Here is a 26,907-nt window from a genome sequence, read left to right as displayed (position 1 = left end):
ACTTTATAGCTTAATATACAAAAGATATAAAATACCTTTTTTCACTAACAACATACACTGATGTGACTTGTCAACAGGTATATAAATAAAATTCTTTTTTACTCTTTGGTGGAATGTTCACTAATGTTGGGACTATTCAGAGATTTTCATTTTGTTACTTCAGGTATTTATAATGCAGATCTGATCTCAATATATTGTACATAATGAGAAAAAAATTTTGTCCAATTCTAAATGATCTCATCTGACCACTGTAGAGCATCATCAAGTGTTCTATGGATAAAAACCTGTTAACACTAGAAACTTAACATCCTGTTTTCATATATGGAAATAGGTTCAGATGACCAAAGTAGAATTAATTTAATCTGGGACAAGTGCTTTCCAAGCTTGAATAATAAGAAGAATCACCTGGAGTGTTTGTTAAAAATACAGATTCCCCAGCCCCATCTTAATAGTTTGGAGGCCTGTAAGTCAACATTTTTAACAGATATTTAGACCTACCTGTCTTTAGACCTAGCTGGGTCTAAAGATCTTGCAAATTTAGGACACAGTATTAGATGAGTTGGCAATGATGGTCAGACAGCAAAAACAGAAGAGTTTTTATTTATTTTTACTGTTGTATGGCCAACATATAATAAACTGATTTGATATATTCTCACACATGTATATACCTCCAAAACAAGTCCCATAATCAAGACAATAAACATATTCATCACTTCCAAAAGATTCTTACAGCTCTAATCCTTTTCCCCTAGTCCTCTCTACCACCACCCCTACTATTTCCAAATAACCATTAATCTGCTGTCATTAACATTAGTTTGCATTTTCTATTGCGTGCATGCTAAGTAGCTTAAGTAGTGTCCAATTCTTTGCAACCCTATGGACTGTAGCCTGCCAGGCTCCTCTGTCCATGGGATTCTTCAGGCAAGAATACTGGAGTTGGTTGTCATGCCCTCCTCCAGGTGATCTTTCTGACACAAGGACTATAGAATTTTACATAAATGGAATTATTCAAACTGTACATCTTTCCTAGCTTCTTTCACTCAGAATAACAATTCTGAGATTCATTCATGATGTAGCATGTATCAACTTTTCATTGTTGAATAGGATATGAATAAAGCAGTTTTTACCTGTTGATAGACATTTGGATTATTTCCTGGTTTAGCTACAAAAACAAAGCTGCTATGGACATCTATGTACAAGTATTGGTAACGACACATGCTTTCATTTACCTAGGAGCAAAATGACTAGATGTGGTATGTATGTTTAACTTGTTAAGTAACTGCCAAACTGCTTTCCAAAGTGAATGGACCATATTACATTCCCATCAGCAGTGTAAGAGAGCTACCATTTTTCCATATCCTTGCAAACACTTTGGTCTTCAATTCTAGCCACAGTAACGGGTGTGTAATAGTATTTCATCATGATTTTAGTTTCCATTTTCCTAATGACTAATGATGTTAATCATATTTTCATATGCTTATTTGCCATCTATGTATCTTCACCGGTGAAGCATCTGTTCAGATATTTTGCCCTTTTTTTTTTAACATTGAGTTGCTTTTTTTTCCTTTTATATTTACTTATTTGGCCTTCCACCCAGAATGTGGGATCTTAGTTCCCCAATCAGGGATCAAACCCAAAACCCCTGCATTGGAAGCACGGAATCGTAACCTCTGGACTGCCAGGGAAGTCCCTTGGGTTGCTTTTTTATTACAAGTTTCCCCTGCTATCTGAAAGTAGAGTATTCCTATGAAACAGTTTATAAACTGAAATGGTATAAAGTGAGGCAGTAATTACTTTAGGACCAGTTTACTAATACATGCACAATATAAATCAAGATAAATCACAGATGCTCACAAACAGTTAAAAGCTATGGTGGCTTGATGCTGATATGCTAAGTGTAGTGCCTGGGTAAGGAGCTTGGCAAGGCCACTCTTGGTTAGGGTGGTTAGGGTGAGAGATGCCTCTATAATTGCTGCTGCAAAACAAACACTTGAAAGCTATTTTTGCTTTTTACCTTTTTTTTGTAAAACCAAAATCCTCTTTGGATTTCTCTTGGTTTGTGAAAATCAGTATACTAACATAGTTCTTTTGTAAAAGCAAAGTCACATAAAGCGAACTTCTGAAAAGTGGGGAATGCCTGTACTGAATTTCTAGAGTTCTTCATATATTCTGCAAATTTGTCCTTTACCACAGATATACTATTTGCAAACATATTCTGAGTGTGACTTGTCTTCTCATTCTCTCAACACAATTTCAAAGAGAACAAGTTTCAAATTTTGATAAAGTCTAATTTGTTCTTTTACAGATCTTTACTTGTTGTCTTATCTAAGAAATCTTTGCTTAATGCAAAGCCCCAAAGATTTTCTTTTACTGTTCTCTTCTAGGAGTTTTATAGTTTTAGGTCATGCACTTAGGTCTGTGATTTACTTTGGCGTAACTTTTGTACATGGAACAAGTTATGAATTGAAGGTCATTTTTTTCCCTCCCAGGTAGCTGGATATCCAGTTGCTCCAGGACTATTTACTTAAAAGATAATCCTTTCTCCACTGACTTGCCTTAGCACTTCTGTTGCAAATTAGCTGTCCATACATATGTAGGTCAAGTTTTAGACACTCTATTCTACTCCACTGAACTACCTATCTTAGTGCCAATACCACAACTGTTTTGATTACTGTAATTTGAAATCAAACCCATAATGTCCTTTTTTTGAAGTGTTTTGTGAAAAGTTACTTTTTCATATTAATCTTACCAACTTCTACAGAAAACATTTCAAGTCTGCAAATATTTTCTTTGAAAATGTGTTGAATCTATAGATCAACTTGGAGGACATCTCAATATTGAGTTTTCTGGCCAAAAAACCAGGTACAGCACTCCATTTATGTAGGGTGTTAATTTCTCTCAACAATGTTTTCTAGCGTTCATTATAAAAATCTTCCCCAATTTTTGTCATATTTCTAAGAATTTCATACTTTATGCTTTTTCAAAAAACTCTAGTATCTAATTTTTATTACTATATAGAAATACAACTGATTTTTGAACACTGATCTTAGATTCTGTAATTTTTCTAAACTCATTTACTCCATTTTCTTCATAGACAATCAAGTTGTCCACAAATAAAGTTACTTTTTCTATCCAATCTTTTCTTGTCTTTCGCTTCCTTTTCTTGCCTCAGTACACCGGCTAGAATCTTGAGAACAATACTGACTCAAGTAGGTGTCCTTGTTACTATTATTAGGTAAAACGAATTCAGCCTTTAAGCATTAAGCACAGTAATAGCTATAGTGTTTTGTTTTGTGTAGATGCTCTTTACCAGACTGAGGAATTTCCTTGTCTATTCCTAGACTGCTAGGAATTTTTATTAGAAATGAATTTTGGATTTTTTTCTAATACTTTTTCTGCATCTACTGAGATGATCATGTGGTTTTTCTTTTTTAGTATGTTAATATAGTATATTGCACTGCTTGATTTTTCAAATGATAAAAAAGCTTGTATTCTTGGGATAAAGTTTATGTGGTCATAATATTATTTTAAAATATATTTATGGAGTCTAAACTTTCAATTTTTACATTTGTGACCATGATAATGATACGTAGTCTTCTTCCGTGGTGTTTCAAGGTACTGCTGACCTCATAGAATGAGTTATTAGTGTTAGTCGCTCAGCTGTGTCCAACTCTTTGCGACCTTATGGGCTATACAGTCCATGGAATTCTCCAGACCAGAATACTGCAGTGGGTAGCCTTTCCCTTCTCCAGGGGATCTTCCCAACCCAGGGATCGAACTCGGTCTCCCGCAATGCAGATGGATTCTTTACCAGCTGAGCCACAAGGGAAGCCCCAAAATGAATTATTAATAGAAAGTATTCTCTCAACTTTCTGAAGGAAATTGTATAGAATTTGTATTATTTCTTCCTTAAACGTTTAAAGGCATTCACCAGTGCCCCAGTTTAATACAGACCTTAAGTTTTCTTTTGGGGCAGGCTTTTAACTAAAAATTAAATTTTGGGGAAATTCCCTGGCAATCCAGTGGGTAGGATTCTGAGCTTTCGCTGTTGAGCGCCTAGGTTCAAGACAGTGCAAGCCACACGGAGTAGCCAAAAAAAAAAAAAATTCAACTTTTAAATAGATATAGGGTATTCAGATTATCATCTTATAGGATTTTAAATAGCTCTGCTGGAATTCCATCACCTCCACTGGCAGTGGGGGAACTCTGTCTTAATTATTTTCCTTTAGCAGGTGTTTCCATATTTACAGAATTGAAGTTGATAACGTGTGTTTGTGCACACACATGGGCATGTGCCTTTGGGGGCATTTATTTTAAGATCACTCACACCCAGCAGTGTTAGTCTTACCCTTGGAGAGCTGCATAGTTGACTAATATGAAAGGATCTCAGAGGGCCTCACACTGTCCTCTTCTACCCTCTATTTCATGTTGAATCTTCGTATTTCTCTTTGTCCCACTCCCACTTCAGAGTGGGACTTCCCTTCAGAGATCCCATCTGCTCCCTCGACTACAGTTTTTATGTATGAGTAAATGATTTATTAACTGACCTTTATGGCCTAAGGTGTCCCTCTTAACTATTAGATACATTGCATAGATATCTACTGTGCTTTTGTACCCAGGGGCCCATGTTTCTGAAAATGTCAGTATAATCTTTGCACTGTGAAGATGCAACACAATTGAGGACAACAAGCAGACTGTCTGGTTTGGGGGGAAAACATGACTGATTTGCTATGGGGCCTGTTGAGTTCAAGATATTGATGGGTGGAATGTAGGTCTGGACTTCTAGAAAGACACAGAAGCAGGATATTATAAACTGGATATTAGCTTCATGAAAGTGGTGATTGAATAAACAGCTTATGGTTCTCAGAGGTATAAAGAAGCAAATATAAAAAGAAAGCCAAGAGAAGAACACAGGGAAGTTTACTTTTAGTTAGTGAGAAAGGAAAGATGAACAGTGAAATAAAGCAGAAAAGTAAGAAGAGAATCCAGAGAATGCTGTGTCTCAGAAACCAAGGAAGGAAATAATTTCAAGGAGATTCTAGTCTCTAAACATACTTGCAGTGGTCACAAAGGATGAAGAAATCATTGGGGGCTTTTAAACAAGCAGGTTTAGTAAATCAATAAAGACAGATACGATTGTCATGGCCTTGTGGGAGATGAGAAAGTAGAGACAATAAGTAGATTACACTTTGAAGAAGTTCAGTTACGAGGAGTGGAAGGATTGTACCTTAATGGGCTGGTAAGAGCAAGAGAGGTTTTACTGTTTTATTTTATTGAGTTTGTTTGGTTTTTAGGCAAGGAAGCAATAGGGTCAAAGAAATTGGACATATGATTACTGGAAGAGAGGTCCAAGCCATGATAGGTGAATGGGCCCAGAAGTCCAGGTAAAGGTATATAGTTTGGCATAGGAGGAGGTACTCCTCGTCTGAGATGGGAGTAGAGCAAGAGAAAGGAGAGAGAAGATGCAGAAAATTCTTAAAGAAGGAGCTCTCATTGACCTGTGCGACAACTTCAGGTTGCTGAATATATTTGTACCTGGGGTCCTCAAAAACATGCAGTGGAGATATGGGGCAGGGGACAGTGGACAGAAAGAATGATGAAGAAATAGCAACTGAAATGTTTCCAAATTTGATTAAAATTATAAAGCAACAGATCTAAGAGCTCAACAAACCTCAAACACTATAAGCATGAAGAAATTTACAGAATATAATCAAATTGTTCAAAACCAGTGATAAAGAGAAAATCTTAAAAGCTGCCCAAAAAAGAATGTTAATAGACAGAGGAACCAGGACATTTTCTCACTGGAAGCCATTCAGGGGGAAGACAGTGAAGCAACATCTTTAAATATCTTCAACATCTACTGTATGAAAAACACCCAGCTAAAACATCTTTCAAAAACTGAAGGAGAAATAAAGACTTTTCCAGAAATAAAAAAGCTGAAAGAATTTATCGCAAGTAGATACACACTATAAGAAATGGTAAAGGAAGTCCGATAGGAACCAATAATGTCAAATGGAAATATGGCTCTAACAGAGGAACAAAGACATGGTAACTGCATGGGTAAATATGTACTTTTTTTTCATTGCTTAAATCCTTTAAAAAGATCATTGAACATATTGCCATGCCCTTTTTGCAGTAATTAATAAAACAGAAAATCAGTAAGGATATACATTTGAAAGACAGTATCAACTATCTTGATCTAATTAACAATTATAGAACATTCCATCCAACAACAACAGAATGTGTATTTTCAGGTATACATGGAATACTTACTACTAAGGTGGACCATATCCTTGACCATGATGAAGTCAATAAATTTAAAGGACTTAATTTATGCAAAGTAGGGTTTTGTGAACACAATGGAATTAAATTTAGAAATCAAAAAAAGAAATCTAGAAAATCCTCAAATATTTAGAAACTAAATAATACATGTCATCCAAATAGCTCATGTGTCAAAGAAGTAATCAAAAGGAAAATTAGAGTACTTAGAATTGAATGAAAATAAAAACACATTTCAAAATTTGTAGGATGCTGCATGTATACTATTAAACATCAATATTAGAAAAGAAGAAAAGTCTTAAATTAGTGACTTTCATTTTCACCTTAACAAACTAGAACAAGAGCAAATTAAACCCCAAGTAAGTAGGTGAAAGGAAATAATGAAGATTAGATGGAAGTCAATGAAACATGAAACAGAAAAATCAGTGAAAACAATGCTTAACTCTGAGAATATCATTAATGATAAATCTTTTGCCAGATTAAAGGAAATAAATATTATAAATTAACAATATAATGAATGAGAAAGTGATATCATTAAAGGTTCTTACAGATATTAAGTAGTAAGAGAATATTATGAACAACTTTTTCTCAACAAGTTTAGACACTCAGATGAAATGGACAAATTCTTTGGAAGATAAGAATTCTCAAAGCTCAGTTAAGAAGTAGATAATGTGAATGTTGTTCAGCCACCAAGTCATGTCCAACTCTTCATGACCCCATAGACTGCAGCACGCCAGGCTTCCTTGTCCCTCACCATCTCATGGAATCTGCCCAAGTTCATGTCCATTGCATTGGTGATGCCATCCAGCCATCTCATCCACTGTCGCCTTCTTCTCCTGCCTTCAATCTTTCCCAGCATAAGGGTCTTTTCCAATGAGTCAGCTCTTCGCATCAGGCGGCCAAAGTATTGGAGCTTCAGCTTCAGCATCAGTCCTTCTAATGAGTATTCAGGGCTGATTTCCTTTAGGATTGACTGGTTTGATCTCCTTGCAGTTCAAGGGACTCTCAAGAGTCTTCTCCTGTACCACAGTTTGAAAGCATCAATTCTTCGGTGCTCAGCCTTCTTTATGGTCCAGCTCTCACAACTGTACGTGACTACTGGAAAGACCAGAGCCTTGCCTATATGGATGTTGTTGGCAAAGTGATGTCTCTGCTTTTTAACATGCTGTCTAGGCTTGTCATAGCTTTCCTGCCAAGAATCAGTCATCGTCTAATGTCATGACTGCAGTCACCATATGTGGGAGATCCAGGTTTGATCCCTGGGTTGAGAAGATTCCCTGGAGAAGGAAATAGCAACCCACTTCAGTATTCTTGCCTGGAAAATCCCATGGACAGAGGAGCCTGGCAAGCTACAGTCCATGGGGTCGCCAACAGTCAGACAAGACTGAACAACTTCACTTCACTTCAGTCACCATATGCAGTGATTTTAAAGCCCAAGAAGAGGAAATCTGTAACTGCTTCTGCCTTTTCCCCCTTCTATTTGTTATGAAGTGATGGGACTGGATGCCATGATCCTTAGATTTTTAATATTGAGGTTTAAGCCAGCTCTTTCACTCTCCTTTCACTTTTATCAGGAGGCTCTTCAGACCCTCTTTGCTTTCTATGATTAGAATCCACATATCTGAGGTTGTTGGTATTTCTCCTGGCAAACTTGATTCCAGCTTGTAACTCATCCAGTCTGGCGTTTCTCATGATGTGCTCTGTGTACAAGTTAAATAAACATGGTGACAATAAACAGCCTTTCGTACTCCTTTCTCAATCCTAAACCAGTCAGTTGTTCCATAGGAGGTTCTAACTGTTGCTTCTTGTCTGGCATACAGGTTTCTCAGGAGAAACGTAAGATGATCTGGTATTCCCATCTCTTTAAGAGTTTTCTACAGTTTGCTATGATCCACACAGTCAAAGGCTTTTTAGCATAGTTGATGAAACAAGAGGTAGATGTTATTCAAGAATTCCCTTGCTTTCTCAATGATCCAGCCAACGTAGGCAATCTTGACATCTGGTTCTTCTGCCTTATCTAAACCCAACTTGACATCTGGAAGTTCTCAGTTCACATAATGCTGAAGCCTAGCATGCAGCATTTTGAGCATAACCTCACTAGCGTGGGAAATGAGTGAAACTGTCCGGAGGTATAAACATTCTTTAGTACTGCCCTTCTTGGGAACTGGGATGAGGATTGACCTTTTCAGTCCTGTGGCCACTACTGGGTTTTCCAAATTTGGAAAGCCTTCCAAAGGAGGCTTTACAAATAGCTGAAGAAAGGAGAGAATTGAAAGCAAGGAAGAAAGGGTAAGGTATACAAAACTAAATGCAGAGTTCCAGAGAACAACGAGGAGAGTGAAGAAGGCCTTCTTCAGTGAACAATGCAAAGAAATAGAGGAAAACAACAGATCTCTTCAGGAAAATTGGAAATATCAAAGGAACATTTCATCCAAAGATGGGCACAATAAAGGACAGAAATAGTAAAGACCTAAGAGAAGCAGAAGAGATCAAAAAGAGAAGGAAACAATACACAGAAGTACTGTACAAAGAAGATCAATATGCCAGCAGATTTGGAAAACTCAGCAGTGACAACCTGGAAAAGCTCAGTTTTCACTCCAATCCCAAAGAAGGACAATGTCAAAGAATGTTCAAACTTCCACATTATAGGGCTCATTTCATAGGCTAGCAAGGTAATGCTCAAAATCATTCAAGCCAGACTTCATCAGTACATGAACTGAGACCTTCCAGACGTACAAGCTGGATTTAGAAAAGGCAGAAGAACCAGAAATCAAATTGCCAACATCCATTGGATCATAGAAAAAGCAAGGGAATTCCAGAAAAATATCTACTTCCGCTTCATTGACTACGCTAACAACTTTGTGTGGATCACAAAAACCTGTGGAAAATTCTAAACAGATGGGAATACCAGATCACCTGACCTACCTCCTGAGAAACCTGTATGCAAGTCAAGAAGCAACAGTTAGAACCAGACATGGAACAACAGACTGGTTCCAAACTGGGAAAGGAGTATGTCAAGGCTATATAATGTCACCCTGCTTATTTAAATTATATGCAGAGTACATCATGAGAAATGCCAAGCTAGATGAATCACAAGCTGGAATCAAGATTTCCAGGAGAAATATCAATAACCTCAGATATGCTGGGCTTCCCTGGTGGCTCAGATGGTAAAGGGGGAAGAATTCACCTGTGATGTGGGAGACCTGGTTTCAATCCCTGGGTTGAGAAGATCCCCTGGAGAAGGGAATGGCTACCAACACCAGTATTCTGGCCTGGAGAATTCCATGGACAGAGGAGACAGGCAGGCTACAGTCCATGCGGTCACACACGACTGAGCAACTTTCACTTCACCTTCAGATATGCAGATGATACCACCCTAACGGCAGAAAGTGAAGAGGAACTAAAGAGCCTCTTGATAAGGGTGAAAGAGCAGAGTGGAGAAGCTGGCTTAAAACTCGACATTCAAAAAATGAAAATCATGGCCTCTGGTCCCATCACTTCATGGCAAATAGATAGGGAAAAAATAGAAACAGTGACAGACTTTACTTTCTTGGGCTCCGAAATCACTGTGGATGGTGACTGCAGCCATGAAATTAAAAGACGCTTGCTCCTGGGAAGAAAAAGTACAACAAACCTAAACAGCGCATTTAAAACCAGAGATATCACTTTGCCAACAAAGGTGCATATAGTCAAAGCTACGGTTTTTCTAGTAGTCATGTATAGATGTGAGACTTGGACCATAAAGAAGGCTGAGTGCCGAAGAATTGATGCTTTCAAACTGTGGTGCTGGAGAAGACTCTTGAGTCCCTTGGACTGTAAGGAGATCAAACCAGTCAATCCTAAAGAAGATCAACCCTGAATATTCATTGGAAGGACTGATGCTGAAGCTGAAACTTCAATACTATGACCACCTGATGCAAAGAGCAGACTCACTGGCAAAGACCTTGATGCTGGTGAATACTGAGGGCAGAAGGAGAAGGGGGTGACAGAGGATGAGATGACTGCATGGCATCATCGACTCAACAGACACAAGTTTGAGCAAACTCTGAGAGATAGAGGACAGGGAAGCCTGGCATGCTGCAATTCACAGGGTTACAAAGAGTGGGACATGACTGGGGGACTGAACAACAATAGCTAAAACAAGATGAGGGACAGGAAGTTCTGAGAACCAAGGGGAAGGAGTTTGGATCTCTCTTTACCAGTTCCTTTAATTAAGAGTTCACTCTGAAGATCAAAATATCATGAAGTAACATTCCTGGCAGTGAAGGCTTGAGTTAACTCAATTTTCATTGACATTAGCTAAACAATTTTCTCAAGTTTCCAAAACTAACACTATGCTGTATTCAAGGTATAGGTTTTATTAATATATACCCCTTTTTGAATATCCAATTTTTGAAGCTATAATATTCTGCCAAGTTTAATTTTTCAGACACATATTTCGACCCCTTTCCAACTAACCACAGCTGAAACATGTATCTATAGACTTATGTTACTTTAAAAAAGCTTTACTGGCAGCAGCATGGCAGCCACGGAGGATGAGCGGCTGGATCTCCTATGGGACCAACATGTGCAGTTCTTCCAGCACTGCTTGCAGGAGGTAACTGATGGCCACAGTGAGTGTGTGACATAGGCTGGTCCTGTGGAAAGGCGCTGTGGAGTCGGGCAGCACCCTCGGGGTGGGGGTGGGGGGGCTGCAGAGCCACCCACCTGGCACTATCTCCACTTCCTGCCAGCCTGTGGTCACCCTCGCTCCCATGAGCTAAGGTGCAAGGGCTGGGGTGAGCAACTGACTATTGCATTTTTTGCACTCTCCATGCTTGATATGTTGGACTCCTTGGATGTGGTGAACAGAGATGATATAATTGACTGGATTTACTCCCTGAAGGTCTTTCCCACAGAAGACAGATCAAATCTAAATCACTGCGGTTTCTGAGGCTCTTCATACCTGGGTATTCATTCAATCCATCAAAGAATTCTTGAACAGTTCACCCTTATGATAGTGGCCACACAGCAATGACCTACATTAGCCTTTTATTTCTAGTTATTCTTGGAGATTGACTTAAGCCAATAAAGACGCTTGCTTAGCAGGTTAGAGAACCCTTCAGCTAGAAGATGAAAGTTTTTGTGCATACTTGAAGGCAGTAAAAATGACATGTAATTTGTATACCCAGGCTTCAACAATACGTGAACCGAGAACTTCTAAGTGTTCAAGCCAGATTTAGAAAAGGCAGAGGAACCAGAGATCAAATTGCCAACATCTGTTGGATCACAGAAAAAGCAAGACAGTTCCAGAAAAACATCTACATCTGCTTCATTGACTACACCAAAGCCTCTGACTGTGTGGATCACCACGAACTGTGGAAAATTATTAAAGAGAAGGGAATACCAGACCACCTTACCCGCCTCCTGAGAAATCTGTATGCAGGTCAAGCAACAGTTAGAACCAGACAGGGAACAATGGACTAGTTCAAAATTGTGAAAGGAGTACATCAAGGCTGAATATTGTCATCCTGTTTACTTAACTTATATGCAGAATACACCATGCAAAATGCCAGGCTTGATGAAGCAGAAGCTGGAATCAAGATTGGCGGAAGAAATATCAATAACCTCAGATATGCAGATGACGCCACACTAATGGCATAAAGTGAAGAGGAACTAAAAAGCCTCTTGACGAAAGTGAAAAAGGAGTGTGAAAAAGCTGGCTTAGAACTCAACGTTCAAAAAACTAAAATCATGGTTTCTGGTCCCATCACTTCATGGCAAACAGATGGGGAAACAATGCAGTGACAGACTTTATTTTCTTGGGCTCCAAAATCACTGCAGATGATGCCTGCAGCCATGAAATTAAAAGACACTTGTTCCTTGGAAGAAAAGGTATGAAAAACCTAGACAGTATATTGAAAAGCAGATAGATTTCTTTGCTGACAAAGGTCTGTATAGTCAAAGGTATGGTTTTTCCAGTAGTTATGTACAGATGTGAGAGCTGGACTATAAAGAAAGCTGAGTACCGAAGCATTGATGCTTTTGGACTGTGATGTTGGAGAAGGCTCTTGCAAGTCTCTTGGACTGCAAGGAGATCAAAGGAGTCAATCCTAAAAGAAATCAAACCTTAATATTCATTGGAAGAACTGATGCTGAAGCTGAAGCTCCATTACTTTGGCCACCTGATACAAAGAACTGACTCACTGGAAAAGACTCTGATGCTGGGAAAGATTGAAGGCAGGAAAAGAAGGGGACAACAGAGCATGAGATGGATGGAATCACTGACTCGATGGACGTTGAGTTTGAGCAAACTCCAGGAGATGGTGATGGACAGGGAGGCCTGGTGTGCTGTAGTCCATGGGGTCACAAAGTGTCGGACACAACTGAGTGACTGAACTTAACTGTGCTTCTTGTATTTGCCATATACTCAACAACTGGTCTGGCACGGATATGAAAAAAGCCATCAACTATACTGGAAGTATGTCCTATGCAATGAGTTCGCACAGGGAGCTGGACTTAAATCTCATGGAGGGTCAACTTTTCGTGGCATTGCATCACTATGCCTGATGGGTAAACTAGAAGAAGCTTTCCCAGAAATAGCACTGAACAGGATGAAGAGGTGGTGTATAATGAGACAACAAAATGGTTATCATGAAAGACCTAATAAGCCAAAAGATACCTATTATTTTTTTTTGGGGTGGGAGCAACTCTAAATTTCCAATATACTAACTTTGAGGTGAACAAAAATTACATCTCATCAACTCAAGATTGACTCATAGGGGGATATGTCAAGTGGTCAAACAGTCATTTAGATGCTTTGTGTGTACACTTTGGAATCTGTGGCCTGTCACTAATGGAGGAAAGTGGCATTCATAAAGTTCATCCTGGCCTGAATGTAAGCACACAGACTTTCTGAGCACCTTTGAGATCTCCATCAGAGCTAGAAAACCAAGAACTGTCTGAACAGTGCTCAGAGAATGTACACATCTCTTCATGACTAACTTCGACTGGGAGGATGGGAAGGATTTGTAGCATAACTGTAGCTCAAGGCTAAAAGCCATGCATAACCAAGTGTAGGGCTTCCTTGGTGGCTCAGTGGTAAGGAATCCACCTCAGTTCCTAGGTTGAGCAGATCTCTTGGAGAAGGAAATGATAACCCACTCCAGTGTTCTTACCTGGGAAATCCCATGGACAGAGGAGCCTGGTGGGCAACAGTCCAAAGGGTCACAGAAGAGCTGGACATGACTTAGCAACTAAATAACAACAGTATAACCAAGTGTGCTCGTTTTTAAAGAAGTAGAGTCTTAACAACAGAATCTTGTGCTGATGTCACTTTGGAATATGGTCTTGAGCCAGTAATCTCTGTACTAGGTTCAAGAAAATCTCCATTCAAGTTTGAACCACAGTGGACTCTGTTGTGGCTCTTAAATGTTTATACTGTATCTCTAAGTTCTGTGAGGCAAATTAACTATATGTACTGTAGGTTATCTTTTTAAAAAAATTCTTCAGTACAAAACTGTATCATATTATAAAATGCACACAAATCTTTAAAAGAAGTTAACAGTTTATATACCGCATTGATAAACTTCAGGTGAATACTTAGTGATCACTTAAAAAGCTTAACTGCTTATGGTAGAACACTGATTTAATGAACAAAGTATCTGGGATTGTTCTTTGTAAATGGATGATCCCATAATTTTTAAAAAGAAGAATGACTTACTTTGCCTTATTCTTAAGTAAAATGTGCCAATTAAACTTCTGTGGCCTATACAAATGAAACTAACTTCACAGCAAGAATAAACAGCTTAACTAATACAATAATTTTCTAAAGGGAGATTTTTGTGCTGTGTGGTTCATGTATTTTAGATGCTGCTGGGGTAAATAATAGTTATATTTGATTATAATTGCAAATCATTAGTTGCTTTTTCTCCTTTCTGCAGAGAAAACAGTCTTATCTAGAAGGAAAGACATTTAGTGGTTTTGTTTCTTTTACTGAGATAAGTGATTGTACTTTTATAACTGAGTTATTTTTAGCCATTTGATTTTTTTTTATAGTTTGTTGCCCCTTTGTGTTAACTGCTCTAATTTCAAACTGATGGTTCTTTAATTTTTTCTAATTAAATAAGTAAACATTTAAGTAAGAAAACAACTAACACCACTCAAGTAAATTTAAAGGTATAGCTCCATATACAGTCATTCATATATTTGTACTTTCAGGTAAGCTGGAAGGAAATGTATCATTTAGGGGTTAAGGACTTGGGATTTGCTTTGCTTTGTTTTCTTCATTCTGTGACCTACCTGAATTGTAAGGAAGTTAGTGCAAAACTTACTTTTATTAGTAATCAGTTTATCAGTAAATCACATCCATCATTGTTAAAACAAAACAAAAAATAAAAAAAAAGCTTTACTGGATGCACAGTGGTGGCATGTTGAACAGAGAGAAGCAAAGGACAAAGGCAGGGATCTGATTAATAAATTTATACAAGTGAGCTTTAAAGGGGTCTTTTTAATAACTCTTCAGTGTAAACTATCACCTAAAAAATCTTAATCTATATATTTATGCCACAATATTTTATATTGTGGCAATATTATTCTACTACAGTTAAAAAAAATGTCCCCAAGTGTACAAAGACTGTATATAAAATGCACTGACAAAAAATATGCACTGACTGCAACAGGTATCAAATTTAGTACATGTTGTTAACTCAACTTCAAAAATCAGCAATCTTTGGGCAGAGTGTCACACTTGCCTGAAAAGAGATCAGTTCTACCATAAATCTGTCGTCAGATCTAATTTTGGATGCCTACCAAGCCATCACACATATCTGCTATATACGGTATTTTTCTCCATGGTATCAGATGCTTAGACATTGCACCATCAGAACAATGGGGCCATTTGAAGGGAATATTAAATAGAATGATAAGGATAAGGCAGGAAAGAAAAGGAAAGAGACGTTCACAAGATCTCTTAAGGAAAATATCTATTCTTAAGGAGAGCCAAATATAAAAAATGTATCAAGGGCAACTACTTGATCACAAGACTCTGAAAATACATTAACTCTTCCCAAAGTAAGTCCACTTATTCCTCATTCTTAGGAAATATTAGGACTATTTCATAAAACTAAACAATATTTTCTTAATGTTAATATTAAACTTTAAATCTTTATTTCCTAATGTCTCAATGATCTTTTCATTTCTCCAGCTTTTTCCTAACATCTTTTAACCAATTCATCTTAATATAAATTTAATATTTAAATAATAAGTCCAGGATTTCCCTGGTGGTACAGTGGTTAAGAATCCACCTGCCAATTCAGAGGACACAGGTTCCATCCCTGGTCTGGAATGATTTCACATACCACAGAGCAACTAAGCTCATGCGCCACAACTACTGAGCCCGTGTGCTGTAACTGCTAAAGACCAAGCATCCTAGAACCTGTGCTCTGCAACAAGAAAAGCCACCTCAATGAGAAGCTTGCACACTGTGACTAGAGAATAGCCCCCGCGCACTGCAACTAAAGAAAACCTGTGCAAAGCAACGAAGACCCGGGGCAACCAAAATAAATAAAAAATAAGTCTTTAAGATTGGTGATGTATAAAGTGTCAACCATAATGGAAGCAAAATAAGTAATGGGACTCTTCAGTATTATTTGAAAATTAATAATGAAGGAATAGCATAAAATGGAACATTTTCTGTTCTTTTAAAAATAATAAGCCTTCTCTGAAAAGCATAGCTCTCCCTCTGATACAACAGTATCACAGCAGTTCAGAAGACCACTCTTCCTGGGCATATTATGAACATGAGTTTCTCTTGCTTGAGTCTGTTCAGGATCGTGGCAGTGACTTTCAATGGCACTGGGCAAATAGGAGTAAGAAGCACTCTGCACCAGACAGAATATCTGGAAAACTTACAGATTTCTCTCCTTCTTCTAGAAATAATCTCTAATGTTCACCAAAAAAACTGTCAAGGAATACATTTTCATGTGTAAAAAGTGAAAGTGTTAGTCACTCAGTCGTGTCCGACTCTTTGCGACCCCATGGGCTGTAGTCTGCCAGGCTCCTCTGGTCATGGGATTTTCCTGGCAAGAATACAGTAGGGGGTTGCCATTCCCTTCTCCAGGGGATCTTCCCAACCCAGGGATCAAGGTCGGGTCTCTCATATTGCAGGCAGATTCTTTACCATCTGAGCCACCAGGGAAGCCCACTTTTCATATGCCCTGCACCCTAAAAACTGATCAAATACCTTAAAGGATCTCATCATTGCCACAAACCACAATGATAAGACTAGCATGAAAATCACTTCCTTGATTTGTTTTTCCCAAGAAAATGGTTTTTAAACACTATGTAATACCACAAAGACAAGAAAACCACCATGAAAAACTCTTAATTGTGCATTCTGGATTGCATTTGTCTCTTAATAGAAGGTAGCCTCTTCACAGAATTATGTTAGCTACTATAATTACCTAAATAATTCAAAGAAGATATAAATCAAGAGATCTGTTTTCAAATAAAGGAAAAGAAAGTCACCCAAAAAAAAAAAAAATCTATGGCAGTACCACATCTGATGAAAACAGAATAAAAACAATATCCAGAAATTCTTAAGAATGGTTAGGATGACATCATATCTTAGAATAATATTAGAGATTTATAACTAGTCAAATCTAATTGTGCATATTTCCTACGTTCAACAGTTAAAAGCTTATATTAACATTATAAGAATCTCAACATAGTGAAATATTGAATCCTTCCAGTAAAAACTGTTAAAACACAAGCCAGAAATGCAATGTATTATTTTTAAGATGGAAAACATTAATGCATTTCCAAGGAGAACTTTTAAATATAAAGGAATGCAAAAATATTAAGGGTCTTTTAAAGGGCAGAGCAAATGTCACTTCCAAGGCAGTAATATCATTTGTTAGATGTTACATTAATAGCTAAAATAGGTATTTCACAAGCATAGATATTCTGGTGGGAATGGGGTTACATTACTCATTTTGAATTTGACTCTGAATGAAGTTTTACAGCCCAAAAGTAGACTGTTAAATGTAGTTTTTTAAAATCCCAACTCCAGGAGAATGGACACATGTATATGTATGGCTGAGTCCTTTTGCTGTCCACCTGAAACTATCACAACATTATTAAACGGCTATATGCCAATACAAAATAAAAAATTTCAAAATTAAAAAAAAAAAACCAACTCCATCCATAAAGGAAAAGTGGGATCAGAATACATGATTATACATTTTCAATACCAAGTTAAAAGGCAATTTAACATGTGTGCTTTAACGTAAGAATTCAAAAAATATTCAATCTCACAAAACTGAAAGGCTGGATTTTTACACTAAATAGTCCCATCAGAGTCATAGGAAACAGAAAGTTATTCCCATTCCTTTCAATCTCAATTATCCAAGACAAAAGATATTTAAGGGAAAAATATATCTATCTTAAAAGAAATGACATGATAAGAATCTAGAGAAGAAAAATCTGAAACTTTTAGGATCTGACCATATTAAATGTAAATTGACGGGTAAGCTCACTATCATATTCTAAATACTGCTCCGAAGAACTTGGGTCACATAGACATTTCAAGTTTATACTAAGACACGCTAAAAGTAGAGACGATTTTAAAGTAATTTTCCTGTTAAGCTTCTTACCAGTAAGACTGTGGTGATTTTTAAAAATAAAGCCATCAAGTGATCAAGTAACAGGGTATTTGGTATGACTGTATCTTGATGGAAGGCAAGTTCTTATATAAGAACTCTTGTAAAATTTGTAGAATATCATAACAGTAAGAATAACTGATCCTAAGTTCAGTTCAGTTCAGTCACTCAGTCGTGTCTGACTCTTTGCGACCCCATGAACCTCAGCACACCAGGCCTCCCTGTCCATCACCAACTCCCAGAGTCCACCCAAACCCATGTCCATTGATTGAGTCAGTGATGCCATCCAACCATCTCATCCTCTGTCGTCCCCTTCTCCTCCTGCCCTCAATCTTTCCCAGCATCAGGGTCTTTTCCAATGAGTCAGCTCTTTGCATCAGGTGGCCAAAGTACTGGAGTTTCGGCTTCAACATCAGTCCTTCCAATGAACACCCAGGACTGATCTCCTTTAGGATGGACTGGTTGGATCTCCTTTCAGTCCAAGGGACTCTCGAGAGTCTTCTCCAACATGATTTTGAAATATTTGCTTAACTAAGTGATGTATGCTCTACATGGACTTTACCAGCTAATACAGCACAGTGTACCGAGCTGAAGAGATGCAGATCACATTGCTTAGAAATGTATTACTAACTGAAACCTCATTAGTTGAAGTGTATCATCTAATTTTTACTCTGGAGTTCCTGTGAAATATGCGATAAGTGTTACTAAAAATATCTCCTTAAAAAATTTCCTATTATGGCTTAAATATACAATGGAATACTTACACATAAATAAGCATATACATTAAGTTAAGCATGCATATTTGGGGGTTTCCACTGTGCAAGCAAACAGTACCATCGTGCATACCCCCCTGGAAATTTTTCTAAGAGAATAATGAAACAATCCCAATCTCTTGAAGTTACATGGTATTCCTGAAGACTGTAATCTCAGAAATATCTTCGGTTTTCCTGCCTGTTAGACTAGTTTTGAGTTCACCATGACTACCACCTCATTTCTGCTAAGGCAACTGTGCTATATTTCAATGAGCAATAAAATCATAAAATTTTAAAATCGATCATTGAAAAGAATATTAACATCCAAAAGAGATGAATGAATTAATCTTTTAAATCAACTATGGAATGATATTTTCAAAGAAAATGTGAGGAAAGTTTCTTTCACTTTTCTGCATTCAGAAGTGTTCACATATAGGCTTTTCTACTACAGGGGTGAATCTGAAAACCATACAGCTCTAATTTAACTGATACTGTGTTTTAGAGTTATGTTCTAATACCAAAGTTAAACTCAATTTTCTCCCCATGAAAACAGCTTTGCTTAGTGTGGAAACTGGTATTTCATCTGCTATTCAGAACTTCTGAACATAGGTTTGGCAACCTGAAAAACAAGCACTTGAATATAACTGGTCCTTACTGTCATTCAATACAGCAGCTGTGTGCTGGCCTAACTTCTGCCTTCCTTTTTTAAAATATCGTTTGAGAAACATAAACATAAAAAACAAAAAAGCGACCCCTCCTTCCCTGCAAAGAAGTCCAGGTTCTCTTTACATAACTATGGAATTATGTAAGCTGCTTTGTGTATCTGTACTGCTTTACTTGGAATTTTAACTTTGTGACATTAATGTTAGAGAAGTTTTATTATCATAGCTCTGGAAGAACAGACTAGACCTAGTTCCCCACTGCATACAAGCTGAACCCTCAGGGCTCCGTATCTAAGAATCAGCATTTATTTCTCCCACTTCCACCCATTCTCCAGCAGAACCCATGCCTCTGGCTGGGAAAGACTGGCAACATGAAGTTAGTTTCTATCCACTATTAACCTCTGCAGCTGCTCCATGAAGCAGAAAACATCCTTCTTATCATCATCCATATTTTTTTTAATATTTATTTTATTTGGCTGCACTGGGTCTTAGTTGCATCATGCAGGATCTTGAGTTGTAGCCTGCGAACTGTTAGTTTCGCCATGTGGGATCAGTTTCCTGACCAGGGATCGAACCTGGGCCCCTGCACTGGGAGCACAGAGTCTTAGCCACTGGACAATCAGGGAAGTCCCCATCATCCACATTTACTCTGCCCATCTGACAAGTGTCAGATAAGTTGTTTTGCTTTTTTTTTCCAGAGAGTAGCTGACTTTAAGTTAAAAAAGCATTTTGTAGATATGCATAATGAAAGACCTTTGTTTACAGGAAAAAAAAAACCTTTAAAAACCACTTATGTAAATTGTTCATTAACATCAAGTGAGCACATTTTATCAAGATACTTGGTTTGCAGAAAAGCACAATATATCAAATAGCCAACCTAACTTCTGAAAAAGAAAAAACAAATTTTAAGTAAAAGATTATAATAACAAGAGAGGGTTTCTCCCAAAATAAATTATTCTCATTTCAAAGGTTTTAAACTGGAATACCTGGTTTTCAACAAGGAAATATTAAATAACTTCAATTACTGAGGGGTGGATTGAATGGTGGCAGCAAAGATATGTCCACATTCTAATCCCTGAAACCTGTAAATATCACCTTATATGACAAAAGATGTGATTAAATTAAGGACCTTGAGAGTAGTAACTTCTGGATTTTGAGGTGAGTCCTAAATCCAATCATACATATCACTGTGAGAGAGGTACCGGGAGTTTTGAGAGACAGATAAGATGATATGAACATGGAGCAGAGAGATGCAATCACAAGCCAAGGAATGCCAACAGCCACCAGAAGCTGGAAGAGGCAAGGAAAGTTTCTCCCTTAGGGGCTCTGGAGGGAGCATGGTCCTGCCTACATCCTGATTTCAAACATGTGACTTCCAGAATTCAGTTGTGAGAGAATAAATCTCCGCTGTTTTACCACCAAGGGTGTAACAACAGCAGTCACAGGACACTAATACACTGAAAAAAAGTGTGTATTAAATGAGAAGTCCTTAAACGACACGAACTTAGTAAAAGGGTAACCCTATGTTATAAATAAAATAAATTGCTGAGACCCAGGATACAATGATATGGTAAGTCTGATTTTTACAGCTGAAACTTTGAAGCAAATTACCCTTCAAAATTTTACATGCAACACTAACAGATCCCAGTTGATACAGGGGACTTGTAAGCAGAAGTTTTACCTAATCTCTAAATATTCAGCTATAATAATAAAATGCAGTAAGCAAGAGACAGAAAAATAATTTTCCAAATCAAACTAAAAAGTGACATAAATTAAAAATAATTAAAATATCTGCAAAATACACACCAATAAATGTGGCTCCTGAAACTATACATCGCTAAGTTTAAAGGATCCCACTATATGATCTCCTTGAAAGAGCAGAACCACCTAGACACTAACAAAAGGGAAGAGAGTGACATCTGGGGAACTATAAATTATACAGGCCATAAAACTTGGAAGAGGTCATTTGAAAAAAAAGAAAACAATAAATCTTTACTATGTGACAGCCACTTGGTCACTCTGAGACTTAAATAGCCTATCTTCAATATCATTACCTTTAAAACTGGGATGCTGTCTACCTTTCTCTCACAGGTTATTGTGAGGATGGAATGAGATTACACACAGTGATGGTCCATGGTTTGGGTCGGAGCTCGTCTCCACAAATCAGCTGACAGGGAGCTACCTACACTTGCTTTCTGAATAAAAAATTTAGGGGAACAGATAGTAGATTAAAAAAATTGGAAAACACTCTAAAAGCATTTGGAGCCTCTTCTACATTTCGTTGCTATGTGGGCGTCTCAGCACTTACCACGTCACTAGCGCTGGAGAACTCATTATTAACCAGACTTTCAAGAGCCATCCACCGAACCGGCCTGTTTTCATTATCTCCCAAACAATGATAGTCCATGGGGAACAAGTCTCTAGAGAGGGCATTGTCTGTGATCTTAACTTGAAGTGTGTCATCAATGCTGAAAAGTAAAGACATGAACATCAAATACAATCAGAATATTGAAAAAATAAGGAGCACAGTCACTCTTAAATACAACACAATTCCCACTGTGACTCCTCGGGAGAACCCCAAATACAGGCAGCACTAAACATCAAACCACAGTGACAAGTCATGGCACCTACACGCAGTTCCTAGCAGCCAGGTCTTTGTGGATGACTTCCCTTCTGGCCAGATAGCTCATTCCACAGGCAATCTGAATGGCCATGTGGACCAGGTCTTGTTGAGAAATCGCCTGAGGTAACAGAAAATGATAATGCTGTGGTTAGCACAAAAACACTGATGGTAGTTGTTTATTTTATCCCACATCTTACTCCATCCCCAAATACTTTCTTTATACCTGCACGCTGAGTTTTAAAAAGCTACTTCCTGACTAAGAATATGTTCCCATAGCTTCTTATACTTATATCTACTATAGGACTATATACACTATATCATTCTGTACTGTAATTGACCATTTAGTTTACTACCTCTCATCTGTTAGGCATATCACCCCAACTTCCAGAAAATACAACAGTGACTCAATAAACATCTGATCAATGAACGCTGAGTTCTCACGGTAATATTTCTAATGTTTATAATTCAATCACTTGTTATTTTATAGGAGGTTATCCTCCAGGGACCATTTTCAAACTAATGCAAGTTTACAGCTAACTCTGATGTGCTCTTTAAAGCCAGTGTGCCTGTATTGTGGGTTAGGAATGAAATTCTTCCCCAGACGATGCTGATGGACATAGCCTCCAACAACTTGTTGGAAATCCTGGTTATCAAATTATTCCCCACAATGTATACCTCCGGCTATCACCAGTTTTGGGGGGGAGTACAACCTCTGTAAGGTCACTTTTCATTTCTAGAAGGAAGATCTAGTACAAGTGCCTTCAAAGAATTATCAGGAAAATGACTGAGATGGTGTTACAGAGGGTCTGAGGTGATTATGAATAACACACAACGGTTACACAGGGAAAACCTTCAGCACCAGCCTCAAGACAGGAATCACAAACCATCTTCCTCTACATCAACAGTTTAGCAACACCTTCTGGTTCAGTATGAATTTCTTTTTGCAGACCTCTAAACAATTTGTATTCAAGAATGTTAACATCCACTTTCAAAGATATTTAGAAGCTACTGGCAAATAATTGGTATTTGGGCAAATTTTTCTCACCTGCGGATTATTGGCCTCTACTAATTTGCACTGCCGTAAAAACAATTTAAGATTCCCCCAATTCATGTAAGGCAATATCACCATGGGCTTTTCTCCTTCTTCTATACACACATTGGTAATAGGAAGAAGATTTCTATAAAATAATAAGAAATCAGGAGAACACAAGTGAAATCTGAAACTTCAGGGGGCTATTTTTTAATTAAAAGTAGTAAAATAAAGATAACCTAGAAGAAAACAAGAAAATCTCAAACTTATTTAAATACATATAACCATTTAAAATGTAAAATTATAAAGCTCTTTTAGAATAGACTTTAATGGTTCCCATGTATCCACTGTCTTGATAGGGAAAAATCTCAAAAGCTGTTTCCTGTGGACTAGATTCTTCTAAAAGATACTACTCTAGCCACACTAAATCATTACTCTAAAGGGTAATCAGAGAGACCTAAAAAAATGACTTGATCATGAGCATATGATAATAGCTTATTTGGTTCATTATCAACACTTAAAAAAAAAAAGGGCCCCAATGCAGTCTACAGAAAAGAATATGATAATCAAGAGCCTGAAACTATCTCACAAGGCCAAGGAGTTCTTAGCAGTTCATATGAGATTTCTAAATCCTAAATTTACCATTTACTGTCTGTGTGACCATCTTTCTTGGCCTTAGTTTCCACACCTCTAACATAGGGACACCCCCAACCATACAATGTTGCTGTGATATGCAAAAAGCCAAGCATGTAATTAAAAAAAAAAATCCTGTTCCTTTTAAAATCTCCAGGGCAGACATAAATACATACATCCCATGCCTAGCGACATCTCTTCCACTGGTACCTGGAAATAATTTTTCCCAAAGTTATATAACTTTTTACATAATTATTAATATCTCATTTCCCCCAATAAGCTGAAAATTCCTAGATGGCAAAAACTAAAGTGAACTTTTTTTAATACCCAATGCTTTGTATTCTGTGCCACAGAAATAAGCACTTAATAAATATCTGAAAAATAACACCAAATGACAACCTTAGAAACACATCTCCCCCTTAACTTAGAAAATTGTCTCTAAGCACATTAATAAGCAAACATTATTTAACATAAAGCTATATGAACAAGGATAGTTAACACAGTATTATTAGTAAAAAGTTGCAAACAACATGACTGTCCAAAAGTAAGGAAGTACAGCCAAATAATAAGCTAGTACACAAAACAAATAGTCACAAAGAGATGCTATGAGAATATGAGTAAAAGCTTACATTATAGGAAAGCAAGATACAAAATTCACACGTTTGCAGGATACTTACAAATATAGTAGAAAAATAATACAACTCTGCACAGAAATGTGCCAAGAGTTATTGTCCGAGTTATGAGACTTTAGATCATTCCTACCTTGCTTTTCTGTATTTCCTAAGTTGTTTCAATTGAGTATATATATATTAAAACCACAGCCACACAATTTTGGCCTAACAGTGCACAAGTGAAAGCTATGGGCCCCGCTTCTGCTGTACAGGAGTTACTAAGCGGGAAAGCACTGATCCTGAGGAGCCGGGAAAACGAAGACTAGATCAGTAAACTTGTATGTGGTAACCTCTCTGTAAGGCTTCTGCTTGTATTACAGCCTAGGAGTGGTAGTGATGATTAGCTCCACTTCACAGGGGAGGTAATCCATGCAGGGGTAAGTGATAAGGTTATCTGCCAAGAACAACAGCAAGCACATGGAGGAAAAAATCAAGCCTTCATCTGATTCTAAAACCCTGTTTTCCCCTGTATCACTGGATATTCCCTACCAGGGGAGCAAGACACCTTCTTTTCACACCAAGTCCCACACATCCTAAAATGACTGCAGCAGGAGGTTTGGAGGGAGGTGGTCAAAAGGTACAGACTTCTCATTGTAAGTACTAGGGAGGTAATATACAACCTGATGACTACAGCTCACACTGCTGTAGAATGTTCAGGAAAGTGGTTAACAGAGTCAATCCTAAGAGCTCTTATCACAAGGAGGAAACTTTTTTTCTTTAGTCTTTCTTTCCCTTTTATTATATCTATATAAGAAGATAATGTTAGCTGAACCTACTGCAGTAATTATTTTGCAACACATATAAATCAAACCTTCATGCTGTATGTTTTAAACTTACACAGTGAGATGTCAATTATTTCTCAATAAAAGTGGAAAAAATGATGAACAGGTGTGCACTCAGGTTTAAGTGAACCTACTATGATTTCAGAGGTATGTGAAGAGCTGCCCAATCTCTTTAACTTTCAAAATTATTTTTCTGTTCATTTCCTCATGACTGAAATTCACTGAGCATAGATAAAGGAATCTGATTCAAGCACAGTAAGTTTGCTGGATGAGATCAAAGCATTTATTCTTTATTTTAAAGCCCTCCAGGAGAAATAACAAGCTGCACAAAAACGTTTCAAAGAACAGATGGCTGCTCTTCATTTTATCCAGTTTATAAAGGGAAGGATGATAAAGAGGAAGGTCTGGGATCTATAAAAAGAGTGGATGGGAGCAGAAGCAGGTGTATAAAGGAAAGGTAGGTTCCGGGGGCAGTTGAGACAAGAACTAGTACAATTCTCCGTCTTGCCGAGTGGGCCTGCAGAGTGAGAGCCGTGAGGCATCCAGCCAAGTGCCTACCATCAGGCACTCTTGGGTCAATGGAGAGTCAAACCACAAGAAAAATAGCTTAAGTGCTATTTATGAAGCAGTCCTAATGGAATTTAAGTAAACTGATAGCTATCTTTTATTTATATAGCTATTTTGACTTATAATAAAAATTATTCTCAAAAATTCCACTGGAAAAAGGAGTGAAAAGAATTTCAAAATGCTTTAAAATATTTCAGTACAACTCTTAATCATAGAAGGTAAAAAATGAAGTAAACATGATGAATTACATACCAAACCTAGTTTGTTAAAAAAGGGAAAATCAGAAACCAGGCGTCATTTGTTGCGAGTATACTGAGTTTGCTTGATAAATTCTATAATCTGATTACTGAAGATCATTATCTCATTTTTAACCCTCATGCCTGGGAGTGTTCCAAGTACAAAATGGGCACTTAATAAAGGAGATCAAAACAATGAATAAACAAATGCATACACATAGCCATGAGCAGTCTAGACAGTTCAGTCCAGTCGCTCAGTTGTGTCTGACCCTTTGCGACCCTATGGACTGCAGCACACCCAGAGTCCCTGTCATCACCAACTCCTGGAGTGCTCAAACTCACGTCCATCAAGTTGGTGATGCCATCCAACCATCTCACCCTCTGCTGTCCTCTTTTCCTCCTGCCTTCAATCTTTCCCAGCATTAGGGTCTTTTCCAATGAGTCAGTTCTTCATGTTGGTTGGCCAAAGTTTTGGAGCTTCAGCCTCAGCATCAGTCCTTCCAATAAATTCAGTTCAGTTCAGATGCTCAGTTGTGTCCGACTCTTTGCGACCCCATGAACTGCAGCACGCCAGGCCTCCCTGTCCATCACCAATTCCTGGAGTCCACCCAAACCCATGTCCATCGAGTCGGTGATGCCATCCAACCATCGCATCCTCTGTCGTCCCCTTCTCCTCCTGCCTTCAATCTTTCCTAACGTAAGGGTCTTTTAAAATGAGTCAGCTGTTCGCATCAGGTGGCCAAAGTACTGGAGTTTCAGCTTCACCATCAGTCCTTCCGATAAATATTCAGGACTGATTTCCTTTAGGATGGATTGGTTGCATCTCCTTGCAGTCCAAGGGACTCTCAAGAGTCTTCTCCAACACGACAGTTCAAAAGCATCAATTCTTCAGCGCTCAGCTTTCTTTATAGTCCAACTCTCACATCCATACATGAGCACTGGAAAAACCATAGCCTTGACTAGACAGACCTTTGTTGACAAAGTAATGTCTCTGCTTTTCAATATGCTGTCTAGGTTGGTCATAACTTTCCTT

The 26,907-nt window shown here is 37.9% G+C and overlaps 1 protein-coding gene and 1 pseudogene across 3 annotated transcripts in view; one reads left to right on the top strand and one right to left on the bottom strand.

The window, feature by feature from the left end:
- RYK (receptor like tyrosine kinase) overlaps positions 1–26,907 on the bottom strand; it is a 105,629-nt gene that overhangs the window by 7,552 nt on the left and 71,170 nt on the right. For all 3 annotated transcript variants that reach the window (XM_081574144.1, XM_081574141.1, XM_081574142.1), the window contains 3 exons: positions 23,001–23,133; positions 21,964–22,073; positions 21,641–21,800 (listed from right to left, as the gene is read on the bottom strand). In XM_081574144.1, the coding sequence (XP_081430270.1) occupies positions 21,641–21,800; positions 21,964–22,073; positions 23,001–23,133 (403 nt within the window). The remainder of the gene's footprint in view (positions 1–21,640; positions 21,801–21,963; positions 22,074–23,000; positions 23,134–26,907) is intronic.
- On the top strand, positions 10,799–13,258 carry LOC145538328 (geranylgeranyl transferase type-1 subunit beta-like; annotated as a pseudogene).

This window comes from Giraffa tippelskirchi, chromosome 2 (assembly GCF_054371585.1).
Source record: "Giraffa tippelskirchi isolate mGirTip1 chromosome 2, T2T-mGirTip1v1.2.pri, whole genome shotgun sequence".
In the NCBI taxonomy this organism is placed as follows: Eukaryota; Metazoa; Chordata; class Mammalia; order Artiodactyla; family Giraffidae; genus Giraffa; species Giraffa tippelskirchi.
Note: the sequence above shows the minus strand (reverse complement) of the source record. Positions and strands in the feature narration are given on the sequence as shown.